Here is a 25,009-nt window from a genome sequence, read left to right as displayed (position 1 = left end):
TATAAATAGTGATCAGAACCTGGATTTTGATATCGATTTATTTTGATTTTTGGCGCATGAAAATGAAATGATTCAGTATTAGTGTAATCAATGAATTTTAGTCAATAAGATAATTGAGGAAGAAACGTTTCCTGTTTCCTTGTGATCCCGGATTAAGTTATGGAATTGATAGCATTGCCAGTATTGCTTCATAGCTACTTCAGCTATTTACATAGCTGACATGTTTGCTTGGGGGACAATTCTTATTCACTGACTGACTGACTGACTGATTGCAGTGTGTTCAGCCGCTAGGCTCCTCAGACAATTCAAACATCCATACCCATAGCAGGTTGTAATTTCAGTATTTTAAAATGAGCTGACCAGCTTGACAGTTCCTATTATCATTATTTATGTACATTTAATTAACATAATGTGACCAAGATAAGGTGTGGCAGCCTTAGAAAAATGAGAAAAATTTATATAGGCATCTGTTAATGTGGTACTAAAACCCCCCTAACTGAGCGTAAATCAGACAGTTGCCTTGGGAGGTCAATGCTGCTGCTCTATTGGATTTACAGTGAGTTTGGAATGTTGTCTAGAAGAAACTATATCATCCTATACATGTGCTATAAATAGTGTCGTTGCCTTTGTTATTTGATTGTTAAGGACTTGGAAGATAACTGGACTCTAAACTAGCTGTGTGAAGTGGATTGTGCCTTGTGTTTACTACTTATAGGATTGTGGTGATATGCCAAGTATTCCTCAAGTGCCAATCCCAGTTAACAAACTTCAAATTGTTTAAGTAAATATTTAACAAATATTAGAGACCTCAAAGTAAGTCATTTATATTTTTTGAATTTTAATATTGACCCTCTCAATTACCTCTCTTGAAATGTTGTTTTGATACAAGTGTTTCCATGAACATGGCAGCCTTTACTGTGATGGATTGGAAAGAGATGTCTACTACTACATTCACTTTTACTGTGTATTATGCGTTTAGATAAATTATTCTACCCCAATGTACCGAGGGGGGGTATGCCATAATCTTTCCCGCCATATTGCCGTAACATTTCTTGCTGTTTTTTTACTTTTCTATAATTTCTTTGTTAATTGGACATGATTTCTATTGCCTATAGGTCCTACTGCCTTAATTAGGGTAAGGTCTTTTTACAAACAATATGCAAAAAAATTTGTATGTTTATTACATTGTAGCTTTGTAAAACAGTTGTAATTTTTTTTTTTGTGAAGCTGGACTGGACACTAAGTGCAATTCTATAGCCTGAGAGATAAGTAATATTCAATCAACTGAATTAGTAACTCAACTTGCCTTAATAGGCTATAGTAGTAAATATATAGGGAACCTACATTTTGGAGTTTTAAAGTAAACATCAAGTTGTGAACGGTTATATGAATAATAAATAATAGATTCAGAAAATGGAAATAACTTCCTAGTATTGGAGAAGAAACAGGCTGCATTATGTAGTCATACTGTGTTTATTATGGTAGAATATAGTCTTATGTGATTATATGGCTTTTATGTATTTTTAGGTTGAAATGCTACCTCCCTCGCTCTCCCTCTGGCATTGTTGTAATATTTGTTTTGAGCTATAGAATTCCCTTCAAGGAAAACTAAGATTACTGTGAATTTATGGGTTTTATTGAGACCCACAACTGATTGGGGTCAGGTTGGGTCAAAGGTCATCATATGTTGTAGTTGCCTGAGGACAAGGGTGCTTGGTTGGGATCAAGTGAAATGATGATTGGTAATTTATCCATTCTTTTGAGTCTAATAAATATGCTAAATAAAAGGGTATGTGGGAGATTTACCACAGCATGTCTTGTCTACAACCATTTGAGAAAGAAAACTTGATATTGGACATTTTCCTGCGGGTATATGACTCCATGGTGGGAAAGTTGAAAACCAAGTATCTGGTTTCTTTCCTCTTCCATGTACTTCCTGTTCCTTAATAGTGTAAAATAGCTGTTATGCAAGTTGAACAGGGAATGAAGATAAATGCTCATTAAATTTGTAAACTTGAATATCGGGTTTCTTTATATAGTCTAATTAAACTCTACTTGGTTTCCTGGAGTGTGTACTGTTTTTTGTAATTGGCCTGTAATTGGCAGTGTTTTCCATTCAGTTTCAAATACGTCTTTGAATTAAAGTTGTTTTCTTGATCACTAGTTTATGTATGCGTAATACTAATTCAGCGGATAAACTCGTCTTTGAATAAAACATGAGGGACTACATGCTAGTACGTCTCGCTCGTGTCCGGTACTATTATATGTTGTGACCCATCTGTCTGACTGGTTGATAGGTCTATATTAGGTGGCTATTGTGATTTTTTTTTTTTTTACCAGTTGTAATAATTACAATCTTAGGCAATTTATGGAACAAGAATGATATGATCTAGGTCGATATGACCTACGTCAATACTACCTCGGTAACATCAGTGTGATGGTACACATTTGTGTCTAGGCAAGGCAAAAATCAAAATGTTTCTTGAATTAGAACAATTATTTCCTCTCATGACATGGTACTATGGTGTAATTTAACCACGTACCCCATCAAGAATGTTACCCGGAGGAGATTTTTTCAGTGAGATTAATTTACCAGTTGCAGAAGATGTAACAATCAAAATGAGACACAATTTAGGAACAGAAAGTATGTAAAAAGGAAAATATTTAAAATTATTTTGTAATCCACATTAAAATTGTGTTGTAATTGCTAACTAAAATTGTGAATGGAAAAACTGTTGTTTGTCTGGAACGCAAATGTTGACACTAGGTATATAGACACATTGATTGATTGCCATGGCGCTCTGTTCATCATTAATCTTGCTTTTGTTCACTGAATATAATGATTGTTCATTTGTTGGCAAATCAAAAAACCAGTCTGCTTGGATTTATAGTTTTCACCAAAGCATGTATTTGATTTGGTAGTCTGTTTTCCACAGAGATGCATATACCTACTAAGGTATCCGGTTCAGATCACTGCTGCTGGGCTGTACTTTCTTTTCCTATATAGTAGATTATTAAAATCTGTATTGTATATAGTTAAATATGCACAGTTTACACACACTTTCAATTCTAAATTATGAAATTTCATATACAGGGATAACAAATTAATGAAAATAAGTAAAAATTGTCCGCAATCATCAATTGTCTGACATTTTATAATTATTGCTGAAGTTGAATTCAGAATTGTTGGCTTTGTCCATTTGTAATGATATTCAGACTCAATATTCAATAACTCCAAAAAGAAGTTAATAGTATTGCATATCATCAGATTTTAATCAGATTGAGTCTTAACTATAACCAAGTCTGTGGTAAGCGTAATATTTGAAATCGACCCCAACAAATAATTAAAAACTAGCAAAGAAACTAAATAATACATGTTGAATGAGAAATATGTAAAATAGAAAAATTGATATGCATACTGGCCTCTAATTCAGGGTTATTCCTTGGATGTTCCACCTGACTGCCTTGATGGCCTTCAAAACAGTCTGCTATTTCCTTTCCAACTTCAATTGAGCTGCCGTTAATAATATTTATTGACACACCAACTTTGGTACAGCAGTAAGGTCTCAAAGAGGTATGACATAGAAGTAAAAAAATATAAACCAAATTGAGGTCATAGTTGACAACAATGAAAATAAAAAAAAAAAAGATTGCAAAAATAAAGTATGGCCTTTACTGAATAAATGTGCAAAGTTATTTTTAGAATTGTTGATATTTAAGTTAAGTGCTCAGGATACAGTAGTTCAAGCCATGTCATTGAAATCAGTGTTGCTAAAACTGATCTAAATTGCCTAGAAATATTCAAATTAATAAATATGCATTGTTTTTTATGTGCTAGTCAATATAAACCTTGTTCCTCCTGTCAAACTTTGGTGTATATGGGGACAAGAAAAATCACTAAAGTTCCTAAATGTATTATGCCCGGCCCTTGGAATAAAACAAAATGACATATTTCCTTGTTATTCCCATTCTACCATATCCTTATACCAGGGATTGCATTAGTATTTTCGCGTAGCAAGTCACAATGAAAAAATGAGTGGAACAAATGGGACCCTTTCTTGTATTAAAATAGGGAGTGTTTCTAATATTGGGGACCGGGGAGCAGAATATTAGGTTAATGCAGTTTATGCTCTACAATATTGTTCTACACTACTGTTTTAATCCCTGGTGGGCAATTTTATGAGAAAATGACCAATTCCTTGAAGTATCCCTGAAGATTGTTCTCCCGAGATTAGCCCCATAAATTGCCCCACATACTCAGAAGTGGTGGGGGATGTTGGGGTTCCCATTGACTCGTTCAGTAACATAGAGTTTACCAAACAAGGATGTTATTTTAATCATTACGTCATTGTTTTGTATTTAAGATGCAAATGACACTTAGTAAATTGTTCTAATCTTGGAAAAGTTTGTGTTGCGGATTCGCTTTTAGTTTCTATTAGCCTTGGGGTACTGTATGCTCGTGTTCACCTTTGTGTTTACCGTCTAGTACAAGTAAGAAAACCTTAAATCGGATTGTTATAAACCTATGTAGAAGTTATGCAACCATCAGACCCCCTGTAATAAGGTGATAAATACATCATTAATTGGTCCCACTTGTTCTGCAAAACACTGTATTCTATTTCAGTAAAGTTCCAGTATATCCATGCACTTAGTCAAACTAACTGACCTAACATCAAGTAAGCTTCTTTCATCCGTGCTCACTTGTAAAAGACTTTGTCTTTAATGGTGTTTTATTGGTAACTTCAACAACAATAAACTGTTTTACATTTTTTCATGATACATCTATTCATTGATAAATTCTAGCAATTCATTTCTGACAGTATTTCTGAAGTTTATATTTTCAAATGATAATGGAATTTTACCAAATCTTTGAATAAAAGGAAATAAGGTTTGTTTTTAAGAGTTTTTGCCAAGATCTGAATTACTTGATAAATTGTGTAGTTAGAAATATTCACTGCTTTACAGTATTCTGCAGTATGGTTAATATAAAATGATATCTTTCAAGTAATATAACAAATTTTCTGTTGTTGTATGCAACTACCATGTTGTGAAAATGCCCCCATATTGTGAAGATGCATTGCAAAATTATGTTTTTATGTTCAATAATTGTTTTCATGTAAATATTAATATCAAACTGTTTTATGACTCCCCGCGGGGACTGTCAAATTATGCATGTTTGACCAGACTGTAGAAAACAATGTGTTAAATAATCCTAAGAAACTATTGCCTTGCATTTCACCTTATTTGCCTGCTCTGAGAAAATATAGCCCAGCAACACACGGCTGTGCATAGTGATAAATTGTGCTTGTGTGGGAAGTCCTGATTCAGGCCATTTAGATACAGTTGGTAGGATGTTGACAATGCAGATGACAATCGGTCATTTGGTTTTTTAACAGCTCTTACACGGCCTGCATTATCACCATTGTTCCTGCATAGCAGCTTTGGAAATGCTTGTTAAAGGTCTCGTATATCTTCCACTCATTTCTGTGTTCTTGTACTCAGGCCTGAAAGACTCAAGATTATTGCCCGAGACGGTTTTCCCCAGTTACTAGACCATGCATGTCAGTGTTTATTAGAATTGAGGTATTCAAAAGATCCAGCCCATTTGGTATTCATAGCCTAGTTTTGCTTGAGTACGTACGTTAATTATTTAGACGTCTAGAAATATAACATGGCTACGTTTTGTTGTTTAAAATATTTATTACACTGTGCCATGAAAGTAATTAGTAAGCACATAATCATAAAAATGAAAGAATTTGTATCTTTGAATGCAACTAAGGGTTGACAGTTCACTTGTATTTCTCTGAGAAGTTGTTGTAATTCCCATAGTACAGTGAACGGGATAACGTTTCTCTGTATACATAAATTGTCTTCCCAATGGCGTTTTTTCCTGTACATGGAGAACACATTTATGTAAATATTTGGGATTACCTAATAAGAAATAGTGAGATAAAATATTTACAGTCTCAACACAAAAAAACAGATTACATAGTCAGTCGTATAGCTGTCATAATCGCATGCTGGCGAGAGGAAAAAATGTCCTCTTAGGTCATATTATAGTCTAACAACCTGTTTATGTAGTTAAATGATGACAATTCTAATGACTAATCCACCCAACTGCCCACTTTCTCAATACTGAAATTACAATCATTAAAACGCATATGCGATTTTACCCACAGTGAAATGTATACGTGCAGAACGTAAGGGTTCACTGACACCTTTGCCTTTTTAGCTCCGCTGTCGACAAATTGTCGAGCGGAGCTTATCATATGAGTGATTGTCCGTCGGCGTCCGTGTCAATGTTTTACTTTTTCGACTTCTTCTTGAAAACTACAAGCCTGAATGCTTTGATACTTGGTGTATATGTACCTTGGGTAGACCTCCCTTAGGTTTGTTCATTTCATGTTGATATCTTCAATTCTCTAATTTTGGTGAATATTTTTGTCATTTTTGGTAAAAAGTGATATTTTCGACTTCTTGTTAAAAACCGCAAGGTCCGTTGCTTTGATACTATACATATTGTTCATTTTCTATTGATAACTTCAGTTCTTTAATTGAAATGTGCATTGCTAACAGCGGAGCTGTCTCAGCCGATAGGCTGCTTGATTAATACTCCTATTCCCTCATTCTCTTGGACTGAGGTCATAAGTGTGTAATGAGTGACTAGCGTGGTGCGTGTCATAGGAATGTTTCCTTGTGCTCTGTCCACTGAAAGGTATTTAATTAAATTTGTATAATTTAATTTCATGGTTTTGGTGTAATTTTAACTCATTGCCACTACTAATTAAAACAACATCAGCATTCACCATATTGTGAAAAATCAATACGTTATCGCTATATATTTTAATTTCGAATTCAAAATTCTGTTGAAATGTTTCTTCTTTTCATTGAGAATTTACCATATTTGTTCAATTATAAGCACTTTTCTAATAGAAGCACATGTAAATCGAAACATTTATTGTACGCAACTGAAGCAAGTCGTGATCTGTGTGGGAGGGGTTGTTTGCAGTATTGAGACAATGATCACTAATACATTGTATCAGTTGTTTACTTACAGCAGGTGGACATGTGCCAATTTTCATTCAAGAGTCTTTCTTAGATTTGTTTTGAGTTATTCATTTGCAGGTTCAGCGTGCATGCCTTTTTTTTCTGTTGCTACTCTCACAATGTGTGAGAGTTCACTGAGATTTCAATGAGATCTTTATCCATGTATGAGAGATTCTTCCATTCTGATCTTTATCCACTGGTACTGGATCAGTTCATCCTTAAACAGGTATTTGCTGGCATTCACAGATAATTAACGCCGATTATTGCTATAACATGACCTAGATTCCAAAATATACATCTAGTCATCATTGTTGTCAGAGTTGAGTAAATAGGGCAGATGGTAATGGGTGTGATTATAAACCTAAATAAGCTGATTGCTGTTGCTTTGTTCATGACCTTTAACCTTATTTACTGACATTTGGGTAGCATGTTGTCCATTTAGAGGTAATAGTTAAACTCTGTTGTCATGGATATTCAATGAGGATGCATGTATTTTTCATTATTCTCATATAAGAAATATTACATATTTAATAAGGTGTAATAATTTGTGTACATGATAGAATCTTTGTTGAGATTTGATCAGATCATTAGCCTCGGTCTGCGTTACCTGTTTTAAATGCAGTAAAATGAGGTAATGATGCATGTGAAAAAATGGTTGCCTTTCATGCTCTTTTCAATTACTAAGCTTTGCAATATAAATAACACTTGATAAAATACAGAGACTTCTAATTTTAGTTCAACGCTAATTATTAATTTTTTCCTGTCATAAATTATTTTAAATATTGGATATTTGACGTCATAATGTTATATTTGGCAATGTCAATTGGATATTAGATATTCTCGGATTCACTCAAATTATATTGTGCTATATGGCAAATAAATCAGTATCTGTTGAATGTGTTGCATGTTGGCAGAGTAATGGAACTATTTAAAATGATCTGTAGACCTTCCATCTCCAAGGTTACAATAAATCTCAAAGGAATAGTCTTTCATGATGACCTGCAGCTACTTGCTCATATTTCACAATTGACAACTTAAGATTACATAAAATACTTTATTTTAGCTGTAATTAATTTTCGCTGAAAAAAAATTTTGGACATTTTGTGTGGAGATTATTTTCACTGAATTTTGATGAGTTGAGTGTAAAATTAGTAAAAAGGTTTATTGGCCGGATTTTATTTTCACTGAATCATCTCTTTAGCGAAAATAAAGTTTTTTACAATAATATATTGAATGGGGCACCACTTGGTACTTGTGTAATTGCGAACACACAAACATTAATTTGATACTTATCTAGCCAATATTAGTTTGAGATCTATGGTCATAAATTGTCCACATTTGGATATTTTGTGACATAATTGCGTAGTATTATAAAAAAATTATAATATGTTAATATTTTATTGTTAAAGCAACCATCTCATTGGGCGATGTACGTTTATCAGTATGTCAACAGACTCTGTGTATTACATGCATTGTATATGTCGCATGGGACCAATATCAAACTCAATGCAGTGGGATAACTGTGGCGTTATTCACAAATAATTACAAGCTGACAGATCCACATTGTTCACTCGCATTACGTTAACCACTTGCATTGTACATAAACTTATATTTCTTGGTTTTGCTCTAAATGCAAAACATGCAAGTTAGATTGTATCTTTTGATATTATCGTATTTTAGTATGATGGATTACCATCTTATTTTATGAATATGTGCTACGTTATCTTTCATGAAGCTTTATTGGGTTTATGGAACTACAAAATTATGAGACGATACAACTTGCGGAATTCTTCCTTGTTCAAAATTTTTGAGGATCTCAGGAATTTAGAATACAGGAGAATCTCTGTTTCTGCACTTATTGTACGCTATTATGACTTAACAATGTGACTCCTTTTGGGGGCAAAATGCCTTAGTTTCATTGGAAATGTAGCCACAAAAAAAAATAAAGGGCACTGAGGCAGTAAGGTAGGGCATCTACAATGGAGGCAATTGCCTTCATTTTGAAGCCTGCTATAGGAAAACTTGAATGGTCGATCAAAAAGTAAGCCAAAACCATTGCCAAATTCTCGTATGCTAAAAATAATTTACAATTGAAGCTTCTCCCACAGTTAGCACAAATTTAGACAATATGATATTTCAATACTGTAAAATACTTTATTTTAGCTGAAATTAATTTTCGCTGAAAAGACCTTTTGGGTGTTTTGTATGGAATTTATTATCACTGTTTTTTGACAGGTTGAATGTGAATCATTCCTTCAGCGAAAATAGCGAAAATTAATTCCAAGCCAAAATAAAGTATTTTACAGTATATGAAAATAACTAACGCAACCATAGTTCGTTTTAACACAAGAACTGAATTTGTATATAGAAATTTACTAATCCGAAAACACATGACTGACAATTACATTGCACAACATAGTCAAATCTTTAAGAGATGTGGGTATATATGAAGTGATGTCAGGTGTTTTGAAACGTGCAAGTACTTCCTCTTCACATGTGGCACTATATATATCTTCCTGAATCATAAGCAAATGGTTTCTGTTTGAAATCGGAGGTATACATCAGAAAAGTGACATGTAATAGTTGCGAGACCATACGATAAAGCTTTAGGAATGTACTCAGAATGCATTTTTAAAACTTAGTCACTTGTCTGATACATGCCAATGTATGATGCTATTGACTATTCAGTGCGTGTTGATATTTATCCATCTTCTTGATGCTTATGACACACTAGAGACAGGGATTCTAATATTACTTCTTTAAAAAGAAAACTATTCATTTTGCTGGTTGGCTGATGATCAACATTCCAACATGCAATTAATCAAGAGCCAACTTATGATGGAGGTTATGTTTCATTACATGGTGGTTTACATCAACAAAGCTGTGCGTTAACGAGACTAATATACAATTAGAACCATGCTTATAGGGAATATTTAAAAATGTAATTAGATCTGAAGACTGGTATGTTTAATACATCTCAAGCTTTCCATGCCAACATGGTCCGATCGTGTAATACCTTTGATACAATCTAAACCTGTAACATTCACTTGTATTGCTGGTAATGTAACTAATATTTACAAATATTATGGGGGGGGCGAACATCGACGCATTTTCACTGCCTGGCAACCATCACTAATGAAAACAAAAGCCGAAACTCTCAGGAAATCTTTTTTAAGTCAATATTCTTAGATTGCCTTGGAGTGCAATTTATTGTAAAATGAATAAATTCTGGGCATTTCCATTTATGAGTAGGCTTCTACCTTAAAGCATCAGTCATTGCACAGTGCCTGTTTGAATTACAATGTATTTCATGTGCGTTGTATACATTTCTATGGGACCCATCAAACATTATGTGGTGCAGCGACTGCAGAGCTTTAAACAATATTGATGGAGCAAATGGTACAGTGTGTAATGCATTTGTCTCTCATCAGGGAGGTTCTGGGTTCAGTTCCTGGAGCAAACTGTTCATTCAGCATTGTAAACCAAAGTACAGTCTGTCATGCCTTTCAAACATCAGGTTTGGGTGTCTGGTTTGCCATGCACTTGCAATTAGCATAAAAAAAAAAATGGAGACAAATCAAAAAAAGGTTTGTAGTAATTAGCGATGTTTTTGATGAGACAGTCGATGCACACCTGTGTTGTAGCAGTTATCCGTAATATGCAGTGTTCTCCCCAGGATGTAAACAGCGTGGCGGTCCCGCCACAGTGCTTCGATTTGCCGCCACACCGGTCTGACACCGCCACGGTGATTAGCAAGACCGCCACAGTGCTTTTTTCATTGGGGATTTCGTCACGCTGGTCGGCCCGACCGGCACTCAAAATTAGCGACCACCACGGAAACGCGTCCGACTATTGTCATATTGTTATTATACTTACGTACCGACCGACAAGCATCCTGCCAGTCGTGGATAATAACTTGTAAACAAAAGACATAGTCGTGCGATGTGGTATCGGCTTTAAACAATACAAGTCAATTTTGTAAAATTAGCACCTCTTTGTTTGTAAGTAAATATTTTCTGATGATAGATGCAGTCTTTAGATTGATAGCTAAAATTCATTCAAAATCAATTCCACCCCGATGTAACATGGGCAAAGCGGAGTTCACGATCAGTTTAATACGCTACTCAAGAAAAAACAAGGTGTTTATTGCGTGATTGGGTAAAATACATTTGAACTGTTATCATCGTGAATCATGTAAAAATTCTTCTTTCAAGACTTCTTTTACCTTCCAAAAATTGCTAATCACCTCTTTCGAATACCATCATGCAGGTTTCATCTAAAATCCATACCAACACATCGTGCTACGACATCGCTTTACTTCCGCAATGTAATTTTTATGATCACGATCATTCGGAAAACTTCGGGTTCTACCGGCATTACCATGCGGCATTCTGATTGGTTAATGGCGTTTTTGACCCACCGGGTCAAAGGACATATGCGGTCAACTAACGCGTCACAGCTATCATGGCGGGTCTGTGTTTTTCACGAAGTGATCGAGTGATCAAAAATAATTTCTCCCGATAAAACTAGTTAAAATTTTACGTTTTATTCATATAAAAAAAGAAGTATTTAATTTTTGCATGGCATCATGACCGAGTAAGAGGAATTATTGGTATAACCGGTGTATAACATCGCGAAGTAAGTTATGTCACGCCGTAACTTTGATGATTGTTTGGAAGTGTTATTTGTTCGTTCATTTATTGTAAATGTAAACGTTGTAGAAGCTGATGGTCGGAATAATAACCAACAATCCGCCAAATAATTACGTGGTCGATTTTTTTGGAGGAGAATTTTGTAGTAAATAAGATCATGAAAGTCTTGAACATAATCCTGGCTGGAACGTTTCAGATGAGTTTCATTTAATCTTTCACAATTTATTTGTTTCTTTTTAGTCTGCAGTATTTGCATTTTGAGAATGTTTCATTTTTAAATTCAAACTCTTCTAAGTTGTGAAACGTAATTTTTTGACTCCAAACAAAAATATTTGCACTGTGACGGACCTCATTAATATTACAAAAGTGCCCAAAATAAAAGTGTTTATAACACTGTGTAAAGCAAATAAATATCTGCCACTTTGTTTTTGAAAATATATGTTGTTTATTGTGTGGGTGTAAATGTGCTTTGGTCAATTTCTATTATTATGTAAATGATATGCAAATTAGGCCGCCACAGTGGTTTAAATTCCTGGGGAGAACACTGATATGTTGTCATAATGAATAGTCATATTGGGTAGGACTAATATAACACAGGTAATAATTATAACACTGGTGCATATCTCTTTGAGAAGATAGAAATGGTCATACAAATGCCAAAATAAACACTATATGTAAACAATGCCTGTTACAAAATGGTCATAAATCATTATTAAACAAATAAAAATGATTCGAATAATCCTGTTATGATGAAACTGTTTTTAATTTGATTTTCAATATGACAGATTTCTACAGTATAAACCATAAACACATGACGTGAAACATCCAATGAAATGAAAGGGTGTTCCACGCAATGTCTGCTGTGTGTTTAGATTTATATTAGTCGATGGGTGCCCTACCTCCCTCATTTCAGTGGGTCACTCCCCGCTTGAGTGTAGCAATGTTTAAGGGGAGGTCAATTTCGTAGGTCAGGGTGATTATACATTTTGTGAGGTTTCTGGCTCCACATTCATTCTGGAATGTTGTTTTTATGTGAGATTTTTTTTGTCTCTTAATAGTCCATATTAACAGTAGGTCCCTCCCATGTGTGGGTGCAAGTAGATCAACATAGAGATGGGATTGGCTTTCATTTTAGTCCTTGCTACAGTGTAGCCTGATCACATTTAAAATTACTGTGCAGCCCCTTCTACATTAGGAAGAGGTTTTTCTTATTGCAGAGACAAATATAAATGTGAAGAGTAAGGCGTTGGTTTTTCTCTGTAGTGTTATCAATAATCATGTATAATGTTAGCAGTATGAAAATAATGGCCAGCTGTGCACTCTAGAGAAATCATTGTTGCCAAGCTATGCAAATAGTTACGTCCCGTAAAGTTATATAGTCATGAGTTTAATTCTGAGAATATCAGTATAGTAAATTTGTAATGGCTTTTAAGGTCAGGGCAAGACTCTGAAGTGTTTAGGTGCTTCCATCTATGTTAGGTTTACTATTGCTTGTATGCTTAGAGCCTTATATTCCATTGATCACATGCATGACCCTTAAAGGTCACACATCCTGGCACTTTGCATGACCCCTAAAGGTCACACATCCTGGCACTTTCCTGGGTACTGTTCCATCATAACAGCATTAATTTAGCAATATTTTATATATGTATGGTAATGCAAGAGGAAAACAAATTAGAACAAATTATGCTGCTGGGTAGAGTTTAGATCTCCTTGGAATTGGGGTGGGTATCAGCAATGTTATGTAACACCAGCGTAAAAACAGATGTGATAGCAAAATGTGGCTCAAGCGACATCATGCGCAGAATATTCGTGTGATCTTTTATTAGTATGACAAAAGTGTGAGAACAATTAATTAGGAGTTCCTTATTTCTTTAATAACTAGGTGTTTTTTATGCTGTGATAACTTTTCTACTTAGAATAAAGTATTTATCTTTTAAACTGGGGAGTAAATATAAAAAAAAAATTGGGTTGTCGTTGATTATTTATTTACTCAAAAATACATTATTACAGTAATCATCTGTCATTGTATTTGCCCAACGTCTGATAATATATACCTTGCTTCTATCCAGTGTTTTCATCTAATATTAAAATTAATATTAATGTACTTTACAAATTAGTCAGAAATTAAGGAGGACATAAAATTGTTCGTTTCAAATGTGTCAACTTCAGCACCTAATGCCATTCTTCTGGAAGCGGTTACCATGGTTACTTCACAAAGGATAATCCTCCCATGAGCATGGCAGGAAAACATTTTCTTGAGTGAGTTACTGTTCCATGTTATTATGTGATCCATACAAAAATGTAGTACATCGCTACTTTGTGCCATCATAATTGGGGGAGGGAGGGTGTTAGAAAACATCTTTTTAGAGAAAGTAATCATGTACTTGTTTCAGGAGTAAATATTCAGAGAAAAAATGTTTATAATTATATCAATTTAATATTTTATTCGAAATATCATAAATGTTGTCACAAAATAGCATATTGTTGATATGAAATATGTTCTGACAATGACAATATTAAACATAACTTGTAGGCAAGTCAATCTTGTGTTTGCTTCTCCAATTTGGTAACATGTTTTGAGTAAAGAATGAGATGTGTTTTTAAAAGAACAGATATAATTATGGTTCCAATTATTGTTGCATGCATGCCAAATAACTGTTATTTGAGTCACCAGAACACTATGCAATACATGTGATAATAATCAGAGCTATACATATGTTTTTACAGCTTTTGACTAGTATGTGTGGGCAGGGAAAACCTAATCACATTTCTACTCGTAAAAACAAATATTCAGACCCAAGGTATTCCTCTTTATGTGACCATGGCCTACTTGGCAATCTACTTTACCTTCCATTCTTCAACTCAATTGGGAGCATTTGCATAATTTATTGAAGAGGTTGCAGGTAACAATATTGCATTTTTGGCCTTCTATTAGAGATGGGCTTGTAAATATAGAAGGGAAAAAATTCAAATCGGTTTAATTTTAGCAAATTTGTTATTGCTGGATATTCATTTAAAAATGTAAATTCAGAAAGAATACATTCTATATTTAAGCTAGCGTGTATAATTTAGTCAATTACATCCCCGGCAAAGAAGCGAAAAATTAAATTCAGCAAATAATTAACTACCTGTGTATCTGATAACAGTTTTTGCTATGCTTCTTTGATCTATATACAACACAAGTCACCAGAAATAATGTTTCAACACTAATGATATTCATAACCTTTGAACTTTTGACCTTTGACCGATTTCAGAATGTAATTTGTTACATCACGGCAGTGTGCATTTAATTAGATCTCCATGATCTGTCACTGATACTGATCATTCTCGACACGTTACGAGAATAATCATGAAAGTTGATTACATGGTCTTTAATTCACACGGAGCTGAGACAGATCAATAGCGTTTTTTCAACAAACATGTTGACAGGCGGCTGAAAGTGGGCGTTTGTAAGTTATGACGATGACCCCTATTTTATTATTGCTTTGTTGTCAGTGTAAATGAAAATGTTTTTGCTAATAATCTCAGTACTCTATCAGTAAGGGATAATAACAACTTTATTGACATTCATTTTGAATAGAACATACCGTATTTGCTATAGCTATTTGCTATTTCTATTGCTTTAGCTACATAAATTATGGTGGTGTTTCTATGGTCAATCTAATTAATGTAGATGGAAATGCACTTCTAATAGAGCAAATATGGTACTCAAATGCTATTCTTAAGAAAAACAACAATGAAATCCCAAAATAATATTGGGGAAAATGTATTTTATGTATATTCTTGCCATTCTTGATTTTTTGAACTCTTACTAATTAGAAGATTAATTCTAAACATTCAACTACTTAATGGATTCTTGCAGTTGGTCACTTGTAAATTGTTGTGGCAACACAGTTTTTAACACATTGCTTCATAGCCATTGATGCTCAGAAGGGTATTTCTAGCGTTGGTCATGTGGAAATCCTTGTGCTGCAAGAACATTGTGTGAAGAAATGTCTTGTCTTTGTGTATATTAGTCTACAAATATATCTAGAACCCGAAGATTGTATATTTCTCACTACTGGTATGTGATAATTGTGGACAGGAAAGAGTGAACCCATTTCACTAGGCTTACTGTAACGTCTGCATGTGTACTTTTAAAATGTACATGACCCTATAACTAACCTTGTAGCTTTCATTGTATTGAGACGGCATCAGTATTTGGGGTGAAGTGAAACCAATTATTGTCTGTTTCGTGAGAACACAAAAGATGTTCAAAACCAAGAAGATAGTGTTTCATGTTGAATATAAAGACTATCTTTCACATGTAAACTATCTGTGGAAATGTTCCCTTGATGCCCTTCTTTGGATGGTCTTAGTTAAAGGGGTGTGGCACCTTTGCATGCTGGTTAGTTTGACAGCCCCTGTGTTGAAGTCTGTCTGCAGCAAAGTTTCTTTGAGTCCAGGGATAATGCCATTCTTCAGTTAGTATTAAAGAGGTGTGGCACCCCTGAATGCACGCCAGGATGATGACCTCCGTGTCGAAAGTAATTTAATTTTCTTCAGACAGCTGAATATAGTAAGTAGTATTAAAAGGCGAGAGTAATGACATTTGATAGAATGATTGATTTCATTTGTTTATAATGCCCAACATCATCTTTGCTATATTGCCAGCTTGGATTCAAATACTCTCTCTCTGTGGAGTTCCAGATTGACCTAAATTTGAATAGTACAGAGGTGGGTGTGTTAGGAACAAAATCTATTTATTTTAAATAGCTTGAAATTACTTTTCAAATACTCAATTTTCTCCACTAAATATTTTCTCTATGTATTAATTTCACAAATGTCACCGACTTCTCAGTCTGTTGAATGCCATATTTTTATTTGCCAACATTTGCAGCATTTGCACATTTTTGTATAAATTCTTGGTTCAGATTCCCTTTACCTACTGATTCTGATTAACATTTTTGATAAAGTATGCACAAAAATTATGTGGATTATTTGGTGAATAATTTGTTTTAACAATTTTTTTTTTAAATGTTTGTCAGTTATTTATTCTTTATATTATTTAAAACAAACAAAATGTATTTCATAGATTCATCTAGAGGCGATGGAGCTACTTAAAATTTGTGGTAAATTTTACAAAATGTAGAAGAAGAAACCAAACGTATAAAGCTTGTTTGATTGCTGCAGCAGGTTGATATGTCTGGCATATAGGCATGTGATGAAAAGTTTTGATCGTTGTTAGCCTAACAATGTCTTCCATTATTCCTAAAAATAAAAGAACCTTTCAAGATGTATTTGCGTAGGTTTCAAAACGATATCTATATAGTCCTGTAGTCTAGTCAGACACTGTTTGTATTCAGCCTTACCTCAGACAAGTCTGCCTAGTTCATAATATAGAAGACTGTCTGTTTCTTAAAAATAGGTCTGCGTTTTCGTGTTTTTTTTTCATTTCTAGATTGAAAGTTCCCTTTTGAATGATAATTTCCTTGTGTCTCTTTTCCAGCTTAGTTCAGAGGTGATTGTTGTATGTACTGATAGAGCTTGTTTCAAACTTTGCACCTTGTAGTAGATATACTGAAAAGTTGTGAACTCACTCCTGTGATAATCTATTATAAATGCCAATTCTGTTGATCCTGAGGTTCATTCACTTGCATTTGTGAACATTTTCTACCTTCTTTGCCTTGTTGCAAATCACCTTATATCACTGTCAGCTATACCGCTAAGTGCCCATAATATCTATGATAGAAAAATGCTATGTCTGATGCATACATTTTCCTTAAACCTTGCTGAGTTTTCATAGAATTTTGTTTGGATCCTGGTATGTTGTGTTATTGTGTAATGTTTTTTTTTTTTACCAGTACTGCAAAATGTAATGTTGATGAATTTATTTTTGACCACCCAACTCGTAAGTAAAACTGAATTTTATCCTTCTAACCTGCAGGTTGGAATTGTAGTGAATTATAATGCAGGAACACACTTATGTTACCTTGGAATACAGCAAGCGTTTCAAGGCCTTGTCACTAATGATCACCTATCTTTTCAGTCTGCTAAGTTTGGTGAATTATTCATACTGTTAAAACATGGTTTGCTTAACGCCTGTTCATGGCAATCACTAACCAGTAGTTGTTGTCATATTTTATTTTGACCATTAAAATATTATGTAATATTTAAAGCAGCCACCAGGCCACTCATAAACGTTTAAATTATTTCCTATTTTTACACTGTTTTTAAATATACCTGAAAAAACGTCCCCTGTCGTTTAAAATAAATGGGATTGTGTTCTGTTAGCTGTTATAAATTTCTTTATTGATGAATAATGTAGGATGATGATTCTGCCACCCCGCAATACACACTGAATATACATCTCGCTGTACAATTTTGTAATTGTAGTCCCAACTCCCACATCCACATGCTTAATTACATGTACATAAGCATCTTACAAAGTACCCATATATATTAGTGTTTTTATTCCACCACCACCACCACCATAATAGGTAATCTGCGAACATTCAAATTACACCATCTATTTCTCAAGTTGTATATGATACTGGATAATGATCCCTTATAGAATACCTAGTTTATGGGTTGTAGATAGACTAGAATACTGAAGTACATGTACTTGTAAAATGTTGCAGGTCTCTTTAAATGATAAATTATTATAAGTTCAAAAAAGGTTACGTTTCCGGCCTGATGCTTTTTTTTGTTTTTTTGTATTAAGATTATTTAATATCCAAAAACAGGATGTGTGTTGCTACGTTTAACATCTAGTAAATGATGTTTTGAATACATGCATTAAACAAGCTCTGAAACAGAAAACAAGCCTTCCCCTAATCTATGTAGCGGTATGCAAAATTGCCCAAAAAAATGTGTAAGGCACTGGTTTCAAACTGACGCACACGATGAAGAGAAACAAACTTATTTCGGAGGGGGGACTAAAGCCAAGAGGATACTGAAAAAGACGAGCACTTGCATGACTCAAATGTTAAGTCAAATGATTACTGACTAAAACAATTGTAATGCTTCACAATGTGCAGTGTTTTTTCGCAGTTGCTGTTATTTCTAGTGTATATGCTAACGGCATTAAAATGATTTGTCATTTACCCACATTGTATCGTATTTTCTCTATTAGTAAGCAGCAGCAGCAGCAGCAGTTGATAGAGATGTCATATTTTAGTAATCCAGTTTGCGATAAATGCAATTGCTTGTTGTACTTGTCTGGGAGATGTGTTTCTACCCTAAAATCTGTATTAGAAGCCGCATCCCTAAAAGAAGTCGCACCCATTCTTTTTGAATGACTGAAAACCAAAAATCACAATTTCTCATATGTGTAGATGCTCTAATAGAAATCGCATCCCCTCTGTTGTATTGCACCATTTTAAAAGAAACCACGTCTTCTAATACAGATTTTACAGTAATTGAACATTGCAGTTATTACATGTATGTATCCAAATGTTAATACGATAACTTACTCTTTGGGTAATTGTCTCAGCTCTTGTACAATACTAGTAAATGGAAAATCTCCCATGCAAAATAATTTATAATATACTATGTGGTGAAATTTAATTCGGTAGGCTACCGCTAAGTCTTGTTTACATAGTGATTCCGTCTCCTATTTCCAATTTCATTAGTACCGTATTTGTCTTCAGTTAAGCGCCACCTTCAATTAGGCGCCAGTGCCACAAAAACTTTGTATTTTACACCTCAATTAAGCGCCAGACAAAGTTGAAATTTTGGCACGTAATGATCGTGAATTGGGCGCCGGCAGATCGACTACCGGTTACCGGTTCGTAGCGATAGACGCGATCGCGGAAGTCCCTCGCTGTTACTGTACGAATGGCTTTTATGTAAAAAAAAATGGTTTTGTTTCTAACAATTTTTAAGAAATCGGTCTATAATCTCTTGAAACATGTCTTTTTAGTCTACTGTAGAAAATATCAGCGTGGTTTTTAATTTCGCAGTAAGTCCATAAAAACGAAATTAAAACAATGCGAAAATGTTCTGTTTCAAATGCGCTGTTGTCACAGTAAACAGTGTTAAATTATTCTTTAAATGCTCAGTTTACTTTCTAAAAATAACTAATTTCTTGATTTGAAAAAAAAATCATGCCGTTTTTCCCACCAAAATCAAAGCCAAAATATCGCAAACATCGGCAAATCACTTCCGCATTGTGTTCATATATTATTTAAATGAGCTATGGTAATTTGATCACGTTGGCATCATCCAGCATTTTGATTGGTTAATTAACGACTTGACCTATCAGGTCAAAAAACGCGTTCCAGGTCAAGTCCTAGACAGGAAGCATGGCAGACATCGAATCGCGCCGAGTGTTTACATGCGACCAGAATCATTCGCTTACGATGAAATTAAGTTGAATTTTACTTGCATTTTATTTTTTGTACGTTATTATAACTACTACTGAGTAATAATCGTAACCGTGGAATGCAGCATGACCGGATTTTGCTACCGTGATCATTGACTACTAAGCGTTGAATTTGTGTTTGTTTTATTTTTCTGTTGATTGTACGGCAAACTGTGAATGTTTTCTAAAGAATGATAATTTTTGTATAACTTTCTAAACTGTCTGAAAATGGGTCATTTACTCAGTATTTAAAATAAAGGCTACAGTGACTAAGCGTCAGACTGTAATGTAAAATATTGTCAATAATCTATCACCAGAATGGAGCAAAAACCATGGCTTGTAACACAGTTACCGGTACTAGAACTTGAAGTGCTTGAAATAAGCGCCATTTGAAACAAAGTTGCTCAAATTTAACCACAAATAAGCGCCACCATGACATGAAAGTGTAACAAAGTGGCGCCTAATTGAAGACAAATACGGTATTTAGCCTGAGTGAAGTGTCTGTAATATCTTCACTATGAGCGACCGAAAATATAATATTTCTTCATTTTTATGAGGTCAATCTGAGTTAGGTAGCTGAAATAAAGACCATATCTTGCTCCACCTGAATATCAAATTGTGACATTAAAAATTGACTAAATTGAATTTCAATTTTACTTTTTCTTGTTGCGATGCTCTGAAATGATGTCTCTCACAAATACAATTAGAGCTAGAGAATAATTTCCTGTGTTCCTTATTTTAACGAGAAAAAAATGAGAAAAATGATTAAAAAAAATAATTACATGGTCTATTGTGTTGAATCATCAATATTTAATGGAAGTAAGACAAAGAAAATGAAAATAAAATATAATATTCGCTCGTATGTGCTTTGAATAGTCATGAGTGTTATCAAAATGATATACCAGTATTGTTTTGCAAGAATAATAACAACAGCAGGCTGCTGCCTAAAATAGTTGAGTGTATTAAGTATGAGTCATTGTGGGTCATTCACTGTCATAATCATCAAGTCTCTCTACATATACATTACATGAATCATGCTCTACACAAGCAGCTCTTGAGAATATTTCAGTCTCCGTCTGTGAATATTATAATATTTACAGTCTTTAGTTCATCTATCAAAATAAGTTTTTCATTAGGAGTGTTCTAGATACATACAGTATTAGATTGGGTGCATATGTAACTCTTGTTTGTGCACAAGAACCTGCTTTTTGTTTTGATACACGCAGGTGTGTCTGAGAAAGATCAACCTTAAATGGGCCCCATCTTTAACACATTCGCTTGTATTGATGTATAAAGTCTTATAGACCTCCATTATTTGCTGTTATGTGCTACAGGCACTTAGTGTGGCGCTGTCTGCATGACCAGTTATTTTTGTCAAATTATCTGTGTCCTTGGTTTATGTTCTGTTATTTTTATAGTAAAAGTCAGAGCTGTGAATTGAACATGGAACATCTTGCCCACTAATTTGATACTGAATTAGAAACGCGCATAAAACAAAATTCATTATATAATGAATCATTTTAATAATACTTTGGCCATAGGTATATGTTATTTATGTAAAAGCGCATGCAGTACTAATCAAAGAAATATGGTGACATAGTTGGTGTTGAAAAGATCATCTTTGATGCGTTTCACATGCGGCATAAGATATCAGTGTTATGTCAGTTCTATTTTTAATAAATCGGTTCTACGAATGTTGTGTGAACCCTGGTTATGATGCCCACTATTTTGCAATCCATTTGTACTCCACTTCAAATACCATCAACAGCATTTATCCGAAGGCTAAAAATAGTCGTTAACATATCATTTATTATGAACATTATGCCAAATTTGATGTCAGTTTTGACGTGCGTCTTCTGATTGCAAAAACAGATCAAATTTGTCATTACTTATTTTCAAGATTGTTAGACTGTATTTGTGTGTCACAATGAATAATTGTGGAATACTGCCAGAATGGATTATGATAAAATGTGGGACTTCAATATATTCTTTTTATTGCTATGTATATTTATTATGAGTTAGTAATGTTGGATATTTATAATATATTTGGACTGTAGTTTAATAGACATGCATTTTTCTAAATGTGGAGTCACTTCAGTATGTACATAATTATAAATAATTTGTCGAAAATTAGGCGAACATTTTTGTATCTGTAATAATTAATGAGAGCCTGAAAAAATAATTTGATGGGATTGTTTTGAAAATGTTTTAGAAGTGTGAAGTAATAACTGCATAGAGAAATTATTTATTTTTTTTGAAAACAAGGAAGTCCTTCTATTTTAATCACTTAACTCGTGTGTCAATCTTGATTTTGAACTTCTGCTGATCAGTGATTGTCTTCTTGGACATGCTGGTTGGCAGCAATGTAAACCAATAATAACACAGTGCAATGTCGTATACAATTTTAAAATCCCTAGTATTTAAAAAAACATTCATAATTGACCATCAGTTGTTTTAATATTACAGAACACGTATACATTTAATAAGAACAGTGAACATTGCCACTATTTTATTTTCTAGTATGTACGATCGTTTTTTGCGAACCAGTCACTGTGCATGTGCATGCGTGCAAAACATAAACAAGGGCAGTGGTCTATAGTTTGATTGGTTCTTATGCTACATACTCTGTGTGTAATAAAAAAACATATTTGTTGACACAAAATTTAATTGTGTACAGTATGTGATGATTCATTCACTTTAATAGTAGTGTGAACAAATATGTTGTTTTGAAACAGTGAAACGCCCATGTGTGGCCCTTGCAATTAGGTTGCTGATGATAATTACTATGATCTATTTGCATGTAATTAGTATGATTGATAGATGCTGATCATGTTACTTTTCAGATAATTTGATATGGATATTAGTGCCACATCTCGCCTACATTGAATTTTTCTATTAAGTATGGATAGTATGTTGTACAGTATTCGTCCGGCTTAACATCCAGGGTACTCAACTCCAAAAATTGTGTTTGTTAGTTGGTGGGGGCTTAGTCGCGCATCCCCTACCCTGACAAATTTTGCAAATGAAGATTTCAATTCACCATGTGTCACATTAGGGAAGTATTTTGTAATTGACAAAGTAGTTGCGTCATCATTGGTTTCCACAACCCTTTTACAATAAAAAACAGAAATGGTGGTAAAAAATATGCATATTTTATTAGAAATGTATCAGAATTTACGATATCAAAATTATTGATGGGACCCCAAAAATAGAAATAATCAAAAAAAATTAGTGGCTGGCCGGTATCAAAGTCAGATGAGTATGATATATTTTGTTGTGTATTTACTTGTAGTCTTTGTTGAATTGTTGAATCTTTTAACTGCTGAAGTTTGATACTCTAGCAAGCAGCTATTTTGATTGCCACATGATTTACATATGTATTCATTTTTGTTTTCTCACAGATTACTGTGACAGGTTGAGGGGAGGTAGAAAAGAGGAGAGGAAAGCTTTTTTTGTTCTTTCCCAGACTTCAATTATATAATCATGGTGCTGCCAAGGAGGGATAGGATATTAATACTTATAGCATGTTGTTTAGCAGTTGTTTCTACGCAAGTCATAGATTGTAAGTATAACCTCATCATTTTTTTTGTTGAATTACAAAGCCATCCTTTCTGGCAACCTTCGTCATTCGTCATTGTATGGTGTTATTAGCAAGTTTGTAATGTTCCGCTATCACAAGATGCAGCGACTAATGAATTTGGTTGCCATCAAGGAGTTATTTGTCAAACAAAGAATAGCTCTATTTTAGTTAACCATGACACATGCTAATATTCATCTTCAACTCCTTCATTGGAAGGTGTCAGAACATTGCAGTCATGACTCATTACCCGTTGCCTTACTCAATTATCACTGTTGTGTACTTTCCAGTTTTGCTTTACTTTATGTCGTATTATGTGTGTTGCCATTCATATCATGGCTTAAATTGTGTGTGTCATAGCTCAAAGGTCATGTGTGTCGTAGTTCAAAGGTCATACATGTCATAGTTCAAAGGTCTTGTATGTCATAATTCAAAAGGTCATGTATAACATCAAGTTTAATGCCATGAATGTTAATCCATGTCATAGTTCAAAGATCACAGACAATGTCAGGGTTGCCATGGACGATGATGATATTTTAGTTAATTAATTACGCATCCGTGGGTACATTCCCTCTCAAGTCACTGGAGCAAGAACTATTTCGAGCAATAGATAAGTTTTGACTGGGATTGCTATGCTATAAGTAATTATTTTTCACAAGCTCCCCCAATCGCTAACCACTCGGCGATGTCATGGAGCTTGCATATTATTACCAAGATTTTTCTGTTTTGTATTAAACAAACATAACTAAAGAACTAAAGCTTAGGAATATAATCCAAAATCCAGATAAGTGCGAAGCTGAAACTTGTGTAAAAATTTAGCTGAGAAGTGTTCCCCAGTGATTTGCTTTGTGTGTGTTTATTTTAAGATGTAGAAACAAATGATATTATTATACTTGTCGATTTGTGGCCGCTAGTGTATATGTCTTAAGCTTTACTTGACCAACTACGGTACCTATGCAAATCATTTTTAAACAGCTCTCCTGATGAAATTTGTCAACCAATTGGATTGTGCCTTCTAGAAAGTGGCCTGTAACACAAGTTCTGATTCGCTGCTGGTCATGCAAAACATAAACTGATTTGCCTAGCTGCAATAGGGTTCAATCTGTTTTCCATGTACATTCAAATAAATAACGTTGAGGGCAGCATAAACAAACTGGAAGGCATTATACAGTACAGCCTCAGTGGGATACAACTTTGAAAGCTGTCAAGTAAAAAAAAAACTCTGCAGAGAAGTGAAAAACTAATAAATAACTAATAACTGGACAGTACAGCAACCCTACATATGAAATCAATATTGTCATGCACGTGGTAGCTTAGCAACCCTTGACTTGTCTATTGCTCATGGAATGTTGCAGATTTCTATGAATCCCCCTCATTATAGAAATG

The 25,009-nt window shown here is 34.2% G+C and overlaps 1 protein-coding gene across 2 annotated transcripts in view; it reads left to right on the top strand.

Annotated features, from left to right (window-relative positions):
- The window catches only part of LOC100313687 (neuronal cell adhesion molecule), an 81,395-nt gene that overhangs the window by 6,721 nt on the left and 49,665 nt on the right, over positions 1 to 25,009 (top strand). For both annotated transcript variants that reach the window (XM_085497017.1, XM_085497019.1), the window contains exon 2: positions 23,448 to 23,608. In XM_085497017.1, coding sequence (XP_085353143.1) covers positions 23,530 to 23,608 — 79 coding nt within the window. In that variant the 5' untranslated portion in view covers positions 23,448 to 23,529. The remainder of the gene's footprint in view (positions 1 to 23,447; positions 23,609 to 25,009) is intronic.

This window comes from Saccoglossus kowalevskii, chromosome 3 (genome assembly GCF_978046115.1).
Source record: "Saccoglossus kowalevskii chromosome 3, keSacKowa6.1, whole genome shotgun sequence".
Classification (NCBI taxonomy): Eukaryota; Metazoa; Hemichordata; class Enteropneusta; family Harrimaniidae; genus Saccoglossus; species Saccoglossus kowalevskii.
Note: the sequence above shows the minus strand (reverse complement) of the source record. Positions and strands in the feature narration are given on the sequence as shown.